General features: G+C 34.3%; 1 protein-coding gene across 4 annotated transcripts in view; it reads right to left on the bottom strand.

Annotated features, from left to right (window-relative positions):
- GALC (galactosylceramidase) overlaps positions 1 to 18,290 on the bottom strand; it is a 57,343-nt gene that overhangs the window by 23,815 nt on the left and 15,238 nt on the right. For all 4 annotated transcript variants that reach the window (XM_011949456.1, XM_011949457.1, XM_011949458.1 and 1 more), the window contains 4 exons: positions 15,921 to 16,051; positions 8,226 to 8,381; positions 5,353 to 5,477; positions 3,308 to 3,435 (listed from right to left, as the gene is read on the bottom strand). In XM_011949456.1, the coding sequence (XP_011804846.1) occupies positions 3,308 to 3,435; positions 5,353 to 5,477; positions 8,226 to 8,381; positions 15,921 to 16,051 (540 nt within the window). The remainder of the gene's footprint in view (positions 1 to 3,307; positions 3,436 to 5,352; positions 5,478 to 8,225; positions 8,382 to 15,920; positions 16,052 to 18,290) is intronic.

Raw genomic sequence — 18,290 nt, 5'->3', positions numbered from 1 at the left:
ACAGTGGTTACCAGACACCTGGGTAGGGCTGGGGAGGGAAGGACAGGAAGAGGTTGGTCAATGGGTACAAAGTACCTATTGCACAGGAGGTATAAGCTCTGGTGTTTTATTGCACACTAGGGTGAAGATGGTTAACAGTAAGGTTTTGTGTATTACAAAACAGCTAGAAGAGAGGCTTTTGAATGCTTTCATCACAAAGAAATGATAAATTCATGAGGTGATGGGCATACCCTGAGTTGATCATTATCCCACATGTATGTATCAAAACATCAAATTGTACCGTGTGTCAATAAAAAACAAAAATTTCCTGATTTCAAAAGTCACCAGATAGCTACAGTACTTAAGACAGTGTGGTGCTCACATTAGGAAAGATATATAAGCGAACAGAATAAAATTGAGGTTCCAGAAATAAACCCTCAAATTTATTGCCAATTGATTTTCAACAAGGGTGCCATGACAATTCAATGAAAAAGGAATAGTTTTTTCAAAAAATAGTGCAGGGACAACTGGATATCAAAATGCAAAAGAATCAAGTTGGACACACATATAACCCCAGTTAAGAAAGAAAATGGACCAAAAATCTAAATTTAAGAATTAAAACTCTAAAACTCTTAAAGGAATACATAAACATAAATCTTCAGAACCTTGAATTAGGCAATAATTTCTTAGATATGACACCAAAAGCACAAGAAACAAAAGAGAAAACAAAGTGGACTTCATCACAATTTAAAACTTTTTTTAATTCAAAGGGTACCATTAAGAAAATGAAAGACAAAGGGAGAAAATATCTGCAAATTATATTTCTGATTTCTGATAAGGAATTTTTATATAAAGAACACTTATGACTCAATAATAAAAACACCAATATTCCAATTTAAAAACGGGCAGAGTTTAAACAGACATTTCTCCAAAGAAGATATACTACTTGCCAATAAGCACACGAAAAGATCCCCACATCATTAGTCCCTAGGAAAACGCATCTCGAACTACAATAACAGCACTTCATATCCACTAGGATGGCTATAATCAAAGGCACAGACAATAAGAACTGTTGGGGAGGATGTGGAAAATTGTAAGCTTCATAAACTACTGGTGGCAATGTAAAATGGTGCAGTAACTTTGGAAAACAATTTGGTAGTTCCTCAAAATCCTAAAGACAGAGTTACCATGTGACCTAGCAATTCCACTCCGACATATATACCCAAGAGAACTGAAAACACATCCACAGAAAAACTTGTACACACATGCTAATCCACATCATTAGTCATAACAGCCATGATGGGGTTCAAGACACACTGCCCCCAAATATTTTAAAGTGAAGTAATCTGAGAAAAATGCAGAAGCAGGAAGTTTACTCTCTGACCTTCTCCTTTCTCCTCTGAAGCAGGTTGTAAGACCCTTATTCAACAGGTGCTCTCCCTATATTCCTTATCTCTGAAGACAGTTTCTGGTGAAGATGAGATGCCTACTCACTCTACGAGCCTGCAGATGAGATCCTGAGACACGGACAAAAAGCTGGCAGAAACGTAAGAATTCTCACCAAATCCTGCTCTTCTGGGTCTCTGCCTGAAGTACTTGATTAAGAGAAGACAATTAAAAACAAACAAACAAATAAAAAACTTCTTAAAAACAAACAAACAAAAACTTCTCATCCCTTCCTCTCCAAATTCAGACTAGCAGAAGAAAAACATTTGTTTGGTTTGTGACTCTTATATAAATTTAGTTTTGGGTACTCATTACCTGTAGATCCCTTCCCTCCCAGGGTCAGCTATTGCTTTCCTATTTGTCTCATTTTGTGCACTGAGAACCTGGCTTGACTTCACACCTGTCAGGGATGTGTGAGCTGTCAGTTTTGCGTATGCAGGCAGCCAACTTCAAGGTGGGGGCCCCAAGAGTATAACCGGACAAAAATGTGATTTGCACTCCATTTGCAGCTAGTTTACCAACTACTGCCAGCTCTGACGGGGAGTGGGGAGTAGGGAGGTTATCTGGGTCTTTCTTTTGACTATCCTTGGGAGTGGTTCTAGGTCTTTGGAGGATCACTTCTCAGCCTTTTATTTAAAAAATTTTAGCCATGAGTCACAAAACATAGCACACAACTTGTATTTACATGGAAATACATAAGCATACAGACAGATGCCAAGATCTTATGGCTTTTATTTTAAAAATTTTAGCCAGGAGTCATAAAACATAGCACACAACTCACTGATTTATACAAAACAGTCGGCTCTCATCCTTTCTCCGTGATCAAGTGTAGATTTTGGGAGGGCTGAATCTTTTTACACCCTCTTTTGAGAATCCTCTTCATCCATGGTAAGACATAAAAGGCTTATTGGTTTGCGTTGTGAGTCACTTAATAGATACCTTTGGTTTAAAAAATCAATACTGCCAGGAATATTTACTGCTTGTCCTGGCTCAAACCTGATGGTAGGCTATTTGAAAGAATTTTTTTTAAGAGTCTATGGTCAGGAGTTGGACAAACTGTAGGCTGACATTCAGAACCTATGATACACATAAACACACACACACACACACACTTTTTTAAAGGTTAGTCTGTTCTCTGTTTTGGATCTTACTTCTCCCATGGGAACTTAATTGCTAGAAATCCTTCTTCACATAAGCCCTGCTGACTATATGCACTTCCCATTCTGTTTACCTCCTTCTTGTTGGAACTTCATTGACCTCTTTGGGAAGCTCAAGATCTCCCCAAACTGGTACCTCTAAGACTTCTTCTCTCCATTTGCTTCTGCTTCTCCATCCACCTTTTCTCACCTTCATTCTTTCATTCAGTTCTCTTGAATCCTTGATATGTCCACCTTCAAGCTCCTACCTCTTCCCATGCCTCTGTCCACCTGTCAGACCTATTCCCTTCCTACTCAAGCCCCTCAATCACCTGAATTTTAAGCTCCTTGCTCTCAACAGACTTAAGGTCTCCCCAAAACAACCCAAAACAACCTGAGGATGAAAAAGGAAAAAGTCACAGCCTCCATAAGATGACATATCAGGGCAAGGGAAGGTCGTGAAGGTCTTCTCCATAAATATTGGTAAATAGGTAACCTTAATTTTGTCCCAATTGCCAGAAACAAAGTGGAGAAAAGATGAGAGCCGACTATTTTGTATAAATCAGTGAGTTGTGTGCTACGTTTTACGACTCATGGCTAAAATTTTTTAAGTAAAAGCCATCAGATCTTGGCATCTGTCTGTATGCTTGTGTATTTACATGTAAAAACAGTATTCAGTTTTGTATAATGTTATTTTTCCAATAGTAAAGAAGTGAGTTAATCCAATAGCAACAACAAAAGTTTACCATGGTTTCAATGATGATGGTGAGGTTCCCTAAGCCATCAGTCAGAGCTACATAGCTTCCTCCTTTCTCTAAATGGCCAACTGTCTTCAGGTAATACCAGCCAGGTTGAGTAAACTGAGTGGTATGAGCTATAGAAAAACAAAGTTTGAAATAAGATAAAAATGGCAATAATAGTATTTCTTTTGGAAAAAAAAAAGCTGTATATCAGTTTGGGTCTGACTGATTCAAACAAGCTATTTTCTGTTTTTGAGGAATGTATCTGTCAACCTCGTGTTTAAATTTTTAAATAATTAATCTAGATAAATGAAACAATTGCAAGAAGATTCCCGGAATGATAGGTAAAAATAAATGAACCTGTCAGTTCAAGAATATGATCAGTCTTTTTTTCAAGAACACAATAGTTATTCCCCCGCAACCTTAGTTCCTCACTATTTAACCCATCCTAAAATAGCTACCAATAAAAAGGTTAAAAAAGTTAATAATGAATTTCAGAAACTAACTTTATGGTTTCAAACATATTTATTTCCACCACATGTACATTTATTGGTCACCTCCTAAGCTTGTCCTGAAAATGCACTAAGCAATATACCATGTCCCAACCCTTGGAAAAGTTACAAAATTAAGAGCATTAGTTCATCTAGATAATGTGGGGCCAACAATTTCAACCTTCAAGGGGCTGATATATAAGTCTAACCTTAATTTTCTCATATAATTCTCAATATTAGAATATACAAGTTTAATATACAAGTCTAACCTTAATTTTCTCATATTTTTGGGAGGACAATTTAAGCAGTTTAGAATAGTATCATCATTACATGATTAGTATGATTACAAATCTGTCTTAGGAGAGCACAACTAAAAGGGAAAACCACCAAATTTAAGTTTAAAATAAAAACAAATTCACTCCAAATTCATAATTTTCTTCTGAAAGGATTTTACCTTTAAAGAAATTAGATTTTTAGAAAGATTGTTAGGATTTTTAAACAAAATGGTCATAAATGTTTAATATTTTACAAAAAAAAACTGCAGAAAAAATTTCAACATTATTCAGCAACAGATTGTGTTATTTTGTTTAAATTATATTCACTATTAGTATGGTTATATCTCTTCATGAAAAAGTGACACTATGCCATGCATCCCTGCATAATCTCAACTTCCCTTGTGACTAAGGAATGATACTGTACCGAAACTTTTGTATTTCAATAAAAAATGGATGTATTATCTATAGCCCTGCTCATTGTCTCTGAGCTATATAAATTATGTCTTGTCTGGTAGAAATTTAATTAATTTCTTCCCTGTTGTGGGAAACCCAACTTACCTCCATTGACAATTCATCTCCAATTCCCTTACACTACAAAAATGTGTGCTATGTTGACTTTTCATTTGAACTGTTTCTAACATCTGCCATCTGCCAGGATCCTTCGTATCATATGGGTAACATAAAATCTTCAGTATATGCTCATTTTAAATGTTTATAAGCTTTACATTGTTACCTATTTTGAAATTTACCTTTTCACAACCCACATTTCACAGATTTAGGGGACAATATAAAGCCATATTTCACATAACTTTCATATTTACTTACACATTTGATGATTTAATAAATATAGTATTTTTAATCATCTACCTTTGATTTTGCTAGCATACTATTCTAATTGAAACTATATTAATATAAAAGAACAAAGTGTCTCCAAAGCTAATCTTAAGACTTCTAGATACTCTCTTTACAAATACATAATTTTATTAGCAATTATCATCATCTGTAATTATATCCTTAGATGATTATTAATTTCTGTCTCTATTGCTACACAGCTCTTCCTTTCCCTCTCTCTCCTCCTCTCCTACACTTTTCTAAAAGCATGGTCTTACAATAATCAGAGAGTAGTCTAGTTACCCAAAATATTCTTATAAAACACTGGCAAATCTTGCTTAGATCACATACTTAAAACACACATAGACACACAGTTTATATAATCTTCTCTAAGTGTTTTTCTGTTGTCTCTTAGAGAAGAATTTAGGGAGTGAGAGATGGAACTGAACCATACCTGACACCCAGACAGGAGATTCTACCACGTAGTGACCACTCCATGGCTCCTGGGCTGTCATCAACCCGCATCTCCCATAAGGCAACTGTTCATAGTAACTAGCCACTAAATTCCATGCGATTGTGCTAAAAGATGTGTTTGATAAAAAAGAAACACCAAGACAACTTGTGATAAAAATGTAAATGTCTAAAAACCTGGAGTAAAAAGACTTTATCATAGTAATACACATCTACGTTAATGACAATAAAAGGATCACCCGAAATAAGAAAATGTAAGTTGTCTAAATTTATTCACATTTTGAAAAATCCAGTGTTGGGTACATTTTAATATTTTTAATGGTGAATCACATGATAAAAAATACAAATGTATTATGTGCAAGATTTTTACTGAAAAGTGGTATAGCCAGAAGACAAATCATGCCTTACTAGTACCCGACACATCACAAATTTGAGTCAAATACAAATAAAGGCTTTGTGCATAACTACTTTCAACTGTCAGCCTTCTTAATGCCCCAGTTTCATGACATAATTTTTATGAACTTGACTCTGAACTGTTCCAAAGTTTTACAATTGAGAATTCTTAAGAGTCAGACTGCCTGGGTTTAAACCATGGTTTCACCACTTAACCTCTCTGTAAAATGAGGATAATAATTACATCTCTCTCATGTGAGTTTGTAAGGATTAAACGTACTAATGCATAGGAAGAGTACGGAACAAGGTCTGGGCTGTAGTATTGCTATTAAATATGATTCCACTTCATCTACAAGTAGTAGTTGGATCCGACTGCTGATCTGCTTTGTGGTCCATTCTTTCTCAGATGATCAGGCCCTAACAGTCAGAGCAGGTGCTAACCCCTAAAACTTTGACTCTCTGGTTCTCAGGAAATCCAAGGGCAAAATGGAAGTTCTTGAACTTGGTATTGTTGAGTCTCTCACAGATTAAAAAAGCACAGAGCTTACCCACAGAATTTTATTTTTTTTATCAAGTCCTCATCCAGCATTAAAAAACAGACTGACATTCTTAGCAAATCAAAGCCTTCTAATTCTATCAATACAAAGTAGAAATAATAGTCCTAATTTTCAAAATACCTTACTATTAGTGAATATTTTAAGTTCTTGTAATTTTGTCCATGGTTTGCAAGATGCGTGGTATCCTTTCTGGCTAGTGATAGATGTATCACTCAAGACAAGCTTTCTGGAGGGCATTTTGTAAAATACATACAAAACCCTTCAAAATCTATATATCTCTGACCATCCCATTTCTAAGAATACAGCCTAAGAAAATAGTCATGGGTATGTACAAAGATATTGATATACAATTGATCATTTCAGTTTGTACAAAGCTATTAATTAAAACAGAGACAACTTCCAATTCTAAAAAGAGGAGAATATTCAATAAGGAATAATATATTTTCCACATCAGTGTTTCCCAACTTGTGTGGCATCAGAATCACTTGGGGGCACTGCCTAGATGGACAGAATCCCAGGAGCCTTCCCTGTAGATTCTCATTCACAATGTCTGGGCAGCTGCCAAGGAGAAGGTATAACAAGTGTCTCGGGTGCTTCTTAAGGCAAGTTTGGGAAATGGTGCTTTATGTAACAGAATATTTTAAAACGCATTTACAGCATTAAAAATGATGAAGTAGAAATATAGGTAAATGTGAGAAAAAGTTCCTAATGTCATGTCAAGTGAAAAGCAGTTTTTTAAACAGATTCTATAGTATGGTCTCAATTTTGTATTAAAAATGTATACATGCCAATATAAAACAGGAGGACATTCACTAAAATTGTTAAGGATAGTTAGCTCTGGATCATAAGACTGTAGGTGATTTTGCTTCCTTCTTTGTACCTATCTTCAGTTTTCTAAATTCTCTGCCATGGAGATGCCTTACCTTAAGACCAAATTAAGTTATAACCAAACTTTCCTTAAGTATCTTTTCTTTCACAAAGAGAATAAAAAGAACAAATACAATATATAGCAACCTATATTAATATCACGATAAATATATAAATATTGGTTTGCTTTTGTTCTATTTTTCAGAACAAAAAAGAATAAAATTTAAGAACAAAACGTGGTTCATTGTTTAGAAAGCTAATTGCAATCTATTCACAATTAAAGTGTTTTTCAAAGCATTTAAGAAATGGTTCCTTAGGAACATAAAAAGTTGTGTTCTCCCTTAAGAACATCTGTTTTTAAACAAAAGATTACACACATTAAGTGATGCCATGAGGAATCAATCAGACAGGCTGGGAAGCAGACAGTCCACAAGACAATCAGCCTGGTCTTTTCAACGGATCACTGTCATCAAAAATGAGGAATAAGGAAGCTACTCTAGATTAAAGCAGACTTGAGGGACGTAACTTTTAAATGCAGTATGTGTGTGTTTGACTATTCCTTTTCTTAAAAAAAGCTACAAATGACATTCTGGGGGAACAATTAGAAAAATCGGAATATAGACTGAGTATTAAAAACACTCTCATGTATGAAGAAATGATACTGTGATCATGTAGAAGAATATCCTTATCTTTTGGAGACACATGCTAAAATATTTAGAGATAAAGTGTCCTTACATATACTATTTACTATATAATTATTAAAAATATATGTAGCTTGTCAAAAATCAGAGAGCTGCATGTATTTTGCTACATATAAATTATACCTCAATAAACCAGACTTTATTTAATATAGACCATATTCAAATATAGAAAATTAGATGTAGATTAAGTATAGGTATAAAAATAGAAGATGCTAATAAGGCAAAACGTTTACAATCATTGAATCTAGGCTGGAAGAATAAGGAAGTCCACTTTTTTCTAACGCTTGTGTTTTAAAATTTTTTGTGATAAAAACTCTAAAAGGTTTTTAATAACTTACGAAGTCATATAGCCATTGACATAATTCTGATTTAAAATGCGACCCCAGCAGCCTGCACCCGTGTCACTATTTAAAGTGCTAAAGTCTTCAGAAGACCAAAGCTTCTTCCCAGTCAATCTTGCATCTTTTACTGAATGGGTTCCAGGATAATGAGCCCTAGAAAAAAAAAAGGGTGGGAGTCAATGACAAAAGGTCACAATGTGGCACTTATATACATACATATTTGTTGAGTGTATAAAAACACAAGTCTTCTCCAAGGTTTTCTATTTTAAAACAGTTGGGTAGCTTCCAGGTAGATAATGAATGTAAACATCTGCTTTATGCCCTTCTGTCTCAGCATGCCATTAAAATGACAGCAAATAAAACAAAAGGGCATAAACCTACAACAGCATACCGGATAGGAAGGAAAATCATCAATAGATAGGAAATTTCAGTCTATTTCTGGAACTCACAAAGTGGATGGAAGCATGTTGAAGGATAGAGGTAGCAGAGAGGGCCACAGCCTAGAACACCCCAAGAGGAGAATCAAGTAAAGATAAGATTCAGACCTCCCAGGGGAACCTAAGGAGCTTGGGACCATAGTAAATGAGTGAGGAGGAGGCCAAAAATAAGATTAGTGAAACCTTTATATAAAGTAGTACTCTCCCCTCTACTCCTGTCCTTAGAACACAGAAAGACAGCTTGGCATTTACTCCCAGGCCAAAAACAAAACAAAACAAAACAAAAAACAATACCCACAAATGGTTATTTCTTGTATAAAAAGAATAAACTACCTTGGGAAAACTAGAAATTACTGTATCAGAGCAGAGGTGGCTCTCAACCCAGATGACTTTTGTCCCTGGAGGGAATATTTGGCACTATATGGAGACATTTTTTCAACTGTCTCACCTGGGGTCGAGGATATTTGCTACTGGCATCTAGTGAAGAGAGGCCAAAAATGCTGCTAAACATCCTACAATGCATAGGACCAACCCCTACAACAAAAAAATTGTCATTAAATGTATCAATAGTGCAGCAGGTGAGAAACTGCCCCAGAAAATGAATGCCTCCTTCATCCTATCATTCGATGGGAGGGGAGTCAGTCAGTGGAAGTATAAATGTATATTCATTACTGCAAGAGTAAAATACGCCCATAATGATGACTGTGGAAGTACTGATTATAAGAATAAGGACAATTAATAAATTTTAAATAGAAAATAGAAAATAGATTGACAATCCAATAAGAGAGCACACTAGCTAAATAACTGTAGGAATAAGGGCATCTACTTTTTAGTTTAACAATTATTTATAAAAAAAAATACAAGCAAAATAATGGAGATTAAGTTATACCATAATTCTAATCTTTGTAGTTTGGTATAATAGTATTTATAACATCAAAAAAATGATTGTGAATACTTGTGTTATTTTTTAGTTATTTAATTCCATTTTAGGTCACAAATCTTTTAGGAAAAAAATCCTATTTGGTAATTCTTTATACCTAGTTAAGATGAATTAGGGCACAATATCAATTTGACATTCCAGGATTTCATGAGTAAGAAAATAATATACAATATATACTGGAGAACATAAAAAGAAGTATTAGAGAAAAACGAGGTTCCACTAATATTTTACTGAGTCACTAAACTCAGGTGAAAAGAGGCATCTATTCAGTATTGCAAATCTACACTACAAAGATACCAACAGAAATCTAGCATCTAACAGGGTTAAGCAATCATTGTTCTGGCACTATAACACCCAACCTGAAAAATCTGGCTACTAGTCTTTTAACTAACATAAATTCAAAAAACTACATTTTTAGATTTACTCTTCTATCTCACAACTTCATTCTGTTTCCATGAAATTCAGCTTTGTTACCTCAGCCAAATGTTAATTTTTAATACTCATCTAGTTGTCATCCAGTTGTCTAGTTGCCAAATGCATGTTTGGTGTATTTGGTTAAAATATATTTCTATATTAAAGAAAATCCTGGAAAGTAATATGCTAGCATGTTACCAGTAAGCAGTAGATGTTAAGACTATGAGTAAATTCTATCTTTATACTTTTCTACATTTTCCAAAGTTTCTATAATGAGCATATTATATTTATAAAATGAAAAAGTAACTTTACTGAAGTTATAGGAATAGGTGGTATATCCTTCATTCAGAAAATGAAACTGTTAATACATTCAAAACCCAAATGATTTATTACATGATCTGAGCAAAGAAAGGCAGAACTAATACTAAAATCTGGGTCTTTCTCTATGTATATATTTATTCATAGTGCAACAAAATGTAAAGGCTCTTTAAGAATATAAATTTTTAATGTACATAAGCAGGCAAACATTCTCCATCATTTCACAGCATTATTTTTCAAACTTCAATTACAGACAAAATTAAGATCATTGAAAGTAAACCAACTTCATAGTTTATCCAAACAGAGGAACATATTTGTACTTTAAAAAATTAGAATTTTTGGCCAAGGCAGAACATGACAGCAGGCCAGTTTCTGAAGCTCCTCAGTACTCCTCCTGAAACCAAACAGACCAACCAGATAAGGGAAAGGAAAAACAGACAACACTGCCATCAAACCAGGTGACAGGGACTCTCCCCAGGAGCCTCACAGCATCAGAAATGGCCCAGGATCAGCAGATAGTATATGGAAACTGGAAGTGAAAGGGGACTGGCTGGTACTCACACAAAAGGAGTAGACCCTATTCTAAGTGGGAGAATAGAAGACCAACTCAGGAAGATGGGAACATCTTCACAGGCTTGAAGTTAGGGGAGAATGCTCAAAACAGTGAATTCCCTAGGAGATCAAACCCAATACTGTAAGAGTTCAAACTAGATTTGTCCAGTAGAAATATAATATGAACCACACATACGTTATAATTTTAAATTGTCTAGCAGCCACATTAAAAACCAGCAAAGGTCTTTACCACAATAAAACACATCAATGAAAAAAATTTAATTTAATTTACAAAGCAGAAAAACATGGAGAACATAATTTTAATGATATATTTAACCCAATATACCCAAAATATTATCATGTAGCATGTAATCAGTGTAAAACAACTGTAAATAATATTTTTATATTCAATTTTCAAAACCCAGTGTGTATTTTATACTTATAACACACCTAAACTCAAACAAGCCATATTTCAAGTGCTTCCTAAACACACGTGTCTAGTGGCTACTGTATTGAACAACACAGGTTTAAGCAATAACAATTTCAGGAGAAGGTAGCAAATAATGAGGAATGACAGAGCTTCAACATGAAAATAAGCTGTTTGAAGTAGAATCCAAGTTGAATAAGGCAGGAACACTTCGTGTAAAGGAGAACAACTTTCAGTCAGTAAGAATGGGGCCCAGCAGAAATAGACTCTAGAAAGTACTGTAACTGTAAAACAAAAATCTTCAGATATAGCACAGGCCAAACATAACATGAAAAATCTTCAGATATAGCACAGGCCAAGCACAACATGAATGAGGCAGGAAGGAATAGTCTTCCTGTGAAGACGTGAGCCAGGAAGTATCTCCTGAACAAAATTCCAACAGCCAAAAATTGGAAACAGTCTAAATGACCATTAAAAAATAATACACAGATAAGTTGTAGTATACTACACTTAGCATCCAACAATTGGATGCTAAACAATAAATATGAACTACCTCTATATATAACAACATGCATTCATCTCATTTATATAATATTGACTGAAATAACAGCTACTATAACATGTCATTTAAATAAAGTTTTTAAACCAGCAAAATTAGTCCATGTTGTTAGAGGTCAGATTAGTAGTTATCTTTAAGGCAAAAACAGAGGTTAATGATTAGAAAGATTTCCAAGGAAAAAATCTTTCCAAGAGGAGATATCAATAACCAAGCTTCTTGGGCACTGATAGTTTTCTGGGTAGTGGTTACATAGGTATGTTCACTTTGTGATAATTCATTAAGCTATAATCTGATGATTTTTGTACTTTTATGTATGTATGTTTGTATGCTATACTTCAATTAAAAATTTTTTAAAGATGAATTGTTAGCGATATAGGAAATTAAAATGAGAGAATTATAGAAGAATTATTTTAAAGAACACATTTTAGAAATGAAGGCTAAACTAGAAGGAACATTAGACAGAACAGACACTGTGGAAAACACAGTAAGGAATATAGAATAGTAAGGATAAAATAATAGAAAACGTAAATAAAGAGGTAGAGAAAAATCCAGAGAAATACAAAATAAAGGCTATGCAAATAAGAGCAAGATGTATAACTGGGGCATCAAAAAAGAAAACCAAAGTAATGGAGTGGAATAATGATTTAGCTTATAACTTAAGTAAACCTTACTAAGAAAATACTTAAATATAGACATTAAGAGAGCATATATTATATATCTGGAAATGGTAAAGTGTATACAACAACTAAACTTTAAAGATGAATAAAAATATTCTTTGGACATGAAGGAATTGTGTCAAGTTACTTATAAGGAAAAGGAAATATCTCTGGAGTCAAAATTCTCAATAGCAATGTTTTATGTAAATAACCAATGGAGCAAATTTTGTGATACTCAAGGATTAAAAAAGGATTATATCCAGTCAAACTGTCCTTCAGGTATAAAGGTCATAGATAAACATCAATAAACATCTAAACACATGAAGAAATATTGTTTCCATTAGCACTTTCTGAGACATTTAATAGATAATTACACTTCTGACATCCAAGAAACTGAGGGAGAAACTTCGGCAAAAGACTTGAAGGTGAGCATTTAATATGTTTAATGGTAGAGCTAGATTAAAAGAAATAGTAATTAAATTATATATAAATATTACACACTTGGCTAAAGTACAATTAATATAGCTACATGAAATAGCACAAGAGGGAAAGAAGGTGAAATGTAAACTAAGTTTGCAGATGATCTGGGAGTAAACAGTTAAAACTTGTAGCTGTTAAATCAATATAGTAGAAGCTTAAGTTCATGTAAGTTCATGTAAGAGTACAAAAATTAAAACTAAGATAATTCTAGTAATTAAAATTCCATGGTAGGGGAGAAAAGGGGAGGAAAAAGTTATCAAATAATTGTAGTATTGCTCATAGTAAACCAATAGACAATAACTAAATGAAGAGGAAACCAAGAGTATTAGTATGAAGCAGTTCCTCAGCCTCAGCACTATTAATATTTTGGGCTGGATCATTTTGTGTTATGGGAAAAATATCCAGTGTACTAAAGGATATTTAGAAACATTCGTGGCCTCCACCCATCGGATTCCAGTGGCACCACCCTATTTGTGGCAATTAAAAATATTTCCAGGCATTGCCAAATGTCCCCCTGGGAGGCAAAATTATTCTCAGTTGAAAATACTTGTATAAATCAGTATAAATATAATTGATAGAACAAAAAACAAAAATTGCTAAATAACAAAAGAAACATCTCCTTAAATAAGTGCAAAGTAAACAAATCACATAGCAGAATAGCTTGTATTAGTACATGGAGAGTATAAATTATTCAATAACAAAAGACAACAAAATAGCATAGAAAACACAAACATCAGTTATATTTAAAAATGAGTTTAACTCATTGATTAAAATATAAAGATTTTCAGAGGAGCTTTAAAAAAGCAAAATCTAACTCTATGCTATTTGCAAGCAATGCACATAAAAGAAAATGGCCTTGAAAGGTAAAGAATAAAAGGGCAAAAATATATTAGGCAAATCCTAATGAAAAAGAAAGCAGGGATCTCTTAATCACACAGAAAGCAGAATTCAGGCCAAGAAGCTTTAAACAAGACAAAGAATGGCATTTTCTAATGATAAGAAATAAATCATAATGAAGATAAACATTCATCAGTATTTATGTACCAAATAACAAAGCAGAAGCTTCCACACAGCAAAATCTGCCTAAGATTGAAAGGAGAAACAGACCTCACTAACGAAAGGAAACAAACACACCTGGTAGCCCTGAACAGTTCAAGTGGACGAAATAGTTAAGATCCAAACACCTGAACAATATAATCAAAAAGGTAGATGGTATAAACTCAATTCTGTATCCTAATAAAGAATACATCTCAATAAGTCAAAATATGCTCTTGAGATAGTCAAGAAAAATGTGAAAGTTTTTTTCAGATTTTTAAAAATAAGCTCCTGAGAAATTTCCCCCAAAATTGTAAATAATACATTTGGTATTAAATGGCCACAATGCAATAAAATTAGAAATTAATGATAAAACAGCCCTATGAGATAAAACTAAGGCAGTACTCAGAGGAAAATTCATTACATTAAAATGTCCATATCAATAAAAAATGAAGTACATATCCAAGTCCTTCATGAAGATACAGTAAAACCCATACTTTCATTGAATATTAAGAAAATACATTTAGATGAACACAACTTTGTTTTCCTTCAAGATTTCAACTATTTATGAAAGTTTTAACAACAGCAAAACTTTAACTTTAATTTCAATGTATAAAGTGTTTAAATATAATGAAGAAATTTTATTTATCTTGCAAAAAAAAATTAAGCCTAAATCTAACCTAATCACACCTTCACCAATTTCAAAAACCATTGAAAAAGGAGAGATGAGCAAGTTATTAAACTGTAGGGGTGAAATCAGTAAAATCCAGACTGACACAAAGTTTATAAGACAAACCATCCTATTCGTCAACAAATTAAAAAGAAAGAAGAGCAAGAACCTATGGAACAGATTTAAATATCAACCAATCAAAAGGTATGAATTTTAAATGGATCCAGATTCAATCAAAGAAAACTATAAAATAATAATAATGGATATTTAATATAAAAAACTATTACATTTTAGGTACAATAATGGTATTGTTTATGGTAAGTAGAAAAATAATCCTTATCTTTGGAGACACACAGTAATATTTTTATGGAAGAAATAATGTCTGGGATTTCTTTCAAAGTAATGTAGGCAGGAAGGGAAGAGGAGTAGATACACGCATGGATGAAGAACTGGCCATGGGTTCACAGTTCAGGAGGCTGAGTGGTAAGAACAAAGATATTCACTGTATTATTCTGCCTCTTTTTGTGTGCATTCAAAATTCTTCATTAAAAAAATGGAGAGATCAATCAATGTTCACATTGGATAAAGAACAAATTCTACACATATACATACACACACACACACACACACACACATATTCTATTTTTCAAATGTTTATATCCTGTGTCACGGTACGAAAAATGTAAATTCACTTTTTTAAAAAAATGAACTCAATGAGGTCAGGACCCAGAGGGCTAAAAGGCAGAAATGGAATAAGGGGTAGGGGTCAAAACTATACTACTAAGAAGGCATGACAAAAGTTATCGTCAGTGACCATAATGAACCACTTACAAAAGTGTTCATGTAAGAACTTCCAGCCACAGAATATCTGAGAGCTAGAAATTAATTTCACAACTTTGCCTTTATAATTTCTAAAATTAAATACAGGTATTACTCTGCCCCTTAATCTAAAACAAAGCTCTGTTTTATGATTCCAAACATCAGTATATTTTTTAAAAGTTATCAATACATGTTTGTCACAGAAAGATCCTAAAATACATTTAAAGGGGAAAGTAATGAACCATGAGCCATGCATGCTTCAGATAAGTAAATACAGGACAGCTACCTTCTGAGAATGTAATCAAATGAGGAGAAGGCAAGAAACAGTCAATACACAGAGCAAGCAATCAGAAACTGCTAGTTTTCCAAGTAAAACATGCCTTACCCTATAACATCAACCACCTTGAAGAGTTCGGCATCAAGTAGCATGGCTGCAGAGATGGACTCCCAGAGATTATCACTTGCTATGATTTTCACTTGCTGGAGACCTTGAGAGTTCAGCATTTTTCTTAATATCTTTTGGAGTAATAAACAGAAAATATGAAAGGATACAAATGGATTTTTAGCTGTTGAATTTATGATCAAGATAGATAAAGTATCTTTACAAATCAGCATTCTGGATAATAGCTTTTTTGTTGTTGTTTTTGTTTTTCTCAGACAGAGGCTCACTCTGTCGCCCAGGCTGGAGTGGCAGGATCTCAGCTCACTGCAACCTCCGTCTCTCAGGCTCCAATGATTCTCCTGCCTCAGCCTCCTGAGTAAAAGGGATTACAGGCACACGCCACCACACCCAGCTAATTTTGGTATTTTTTAACAGAGACAGAGTTTCACCATGTTGGCCAGGTTGCTCTTGAACTCCTGACCTCATGGATGATCATTTCAATACTATATTTTCTCAAGAGAAACATGCCTCCTACGGAAAATAAAAGCATTATCATTAAGATAACCTACTTCACTAGGAATGTAAAAAGAAAAAAAACACAAGGGGTAAAACGTTTTAGAGAATTTTCACTTTAACTTTAAAATTACATTTAACCATAGAAATATGCAGGGGAAAAGAAACAAAAATAATCAAGTAGTACTACCCTGAAATAACCACTATTATTTTGCTATGCATTCTTCCAGGAAGTTTCCTATGCAGACACAATAATAAAATGGGTAACATATTAATCATACCATTTGGCAAAATGCTTTAACTTATCATTTTAAGTATTTTCCAATGTCTTCAAATATTCTGCCATTATTAAACAGGAGAGGACGTAAAATTTACCTGTAGGACTGTCCAGCCACAAAATTAAAAGTAACAAGATAAATTCTAACAGGAAATAAAATCAAACAAACAGCACCTATTTTAGTACTCAATACTTGGACCCCAAGAAGACTCTAAAAGAAGTATGAGATGGAGTCCTCACCCTTATATGGCAAACACACTCAACAGGACACCAACACTAACAGGACGTACTAGAAAATCAAAGGGAAAGTAACATACCAAAACGTATGGATTGCCTATATGTAAATCAAGAGCAGAGAAAAGGAGACATCATTTTACTCAGGATTAGGAAGATCAGATTTCATACCATAAGCAGTTCTTGATGAATGGATACAAATAAACCCACCACTATACCCCCAAGGACTCGGAAATCTCTGGCACATAGCAGCAGATGCCCAATACTACTGGTTGAAGAAATTAAGAAAGAACAAAGAATTTCACAAGCTCTCTCTTCACATTCCAACTTCTCTGACCTAGGGGAATTTCCAATTAATGTGCTCTTTTAAGATGCAAATAATAAAAGCTCCAGTTAAATTCATGGTATACTTTTCAACAGATGGTTTCTTAAAACAGATATATCATAGGATTTTAGAAAACGTGGTGAAAATTAGAGGTGGCAATCTAATTTCATCTTTCAAACTAGATCAGTTGAGTCCTAGGACACCCTAGAAGCAGCATGAACAGATCCTTCATAGCAAACCAAGACCAACTCTCAAGATTAAGTAGGATTGAGAATCTCTATCCCTGTAGCAGGAGATCAATCCTGAATTTCATCACCCTGAAGTTCTTTCTTTTTTTGAGATGGGAGTTTCGCTCTTGTTGCCCAGGCTGGAGTATGATGGCGCGATCTTGGCTCACTGCAACCTCTGCCTCCCAGGTTCAGCAATTCTCCTGCCTCAGCCTCTCGAGTAGCTGGAATCCCAGCCAGGCGCCATGCCTGGCTAATTTTGTATTTTTAGTAGAGATGGGGTTTCTCCATGTTGGTCAGGCTGGTCTCGAACTCCCGACCCCAGGTGATCCACCCGCCTTGGCCTCCCAAAGTGCTGGGATTGCAGGCGTGAGCCACTGAGCCCCGCCTCTTTCTTCTTACAGAGAAGAGGAAGAGCAATTTAGTCAAATTTGCATTTTTCACTATGGATGGATCTAGTCTTTCTAGTCCTAGTCCTAGAAAATCCCAGTAAGACTGCTTACTTTTTTATACAGTGTATTTGAATAACATTCCAAAATTTGCAAGTCTCATGCTATGATTTCTAAATAAGTTTCCATCCCAAAGTCATTATGAATAGCAGCATTCTTTTGAGCAGTTTTATCTAACATATTTTCAGATTATGTTTTTGTTCTGGAACTTTCTCCTCCAGAAAAAGCTTAAATAGAAGCTCTCTATAAGATAAATGGAAAGGAACTTCTTCTGGTTGAACTGAATGAAGGTCCAAAGACCCATACTTCCATTTCCATCCACTATCCTCAGATCCTAGATGAGATTTT

Source organism: Colobus angolensis, unplaced genomic scaffold (genome assembly GCF_000951035.1).
Source record: "Colobus angolensis palliatus isolate OR3802 unplaced genomic scaffold, Cang.pa_1.0 Scaffold3, whole genome shotgun sequence".
In the NCBI taxonomy this organism is placed as follows: Eukaryota; Metazoa; Chordata; class Mammalia; order Primates; family Cercopithecidae; genus Colobus; species Colobus angolensis.
This window is presented reverse-complemented; position numbering and strand designations above follow the sequence as displayed.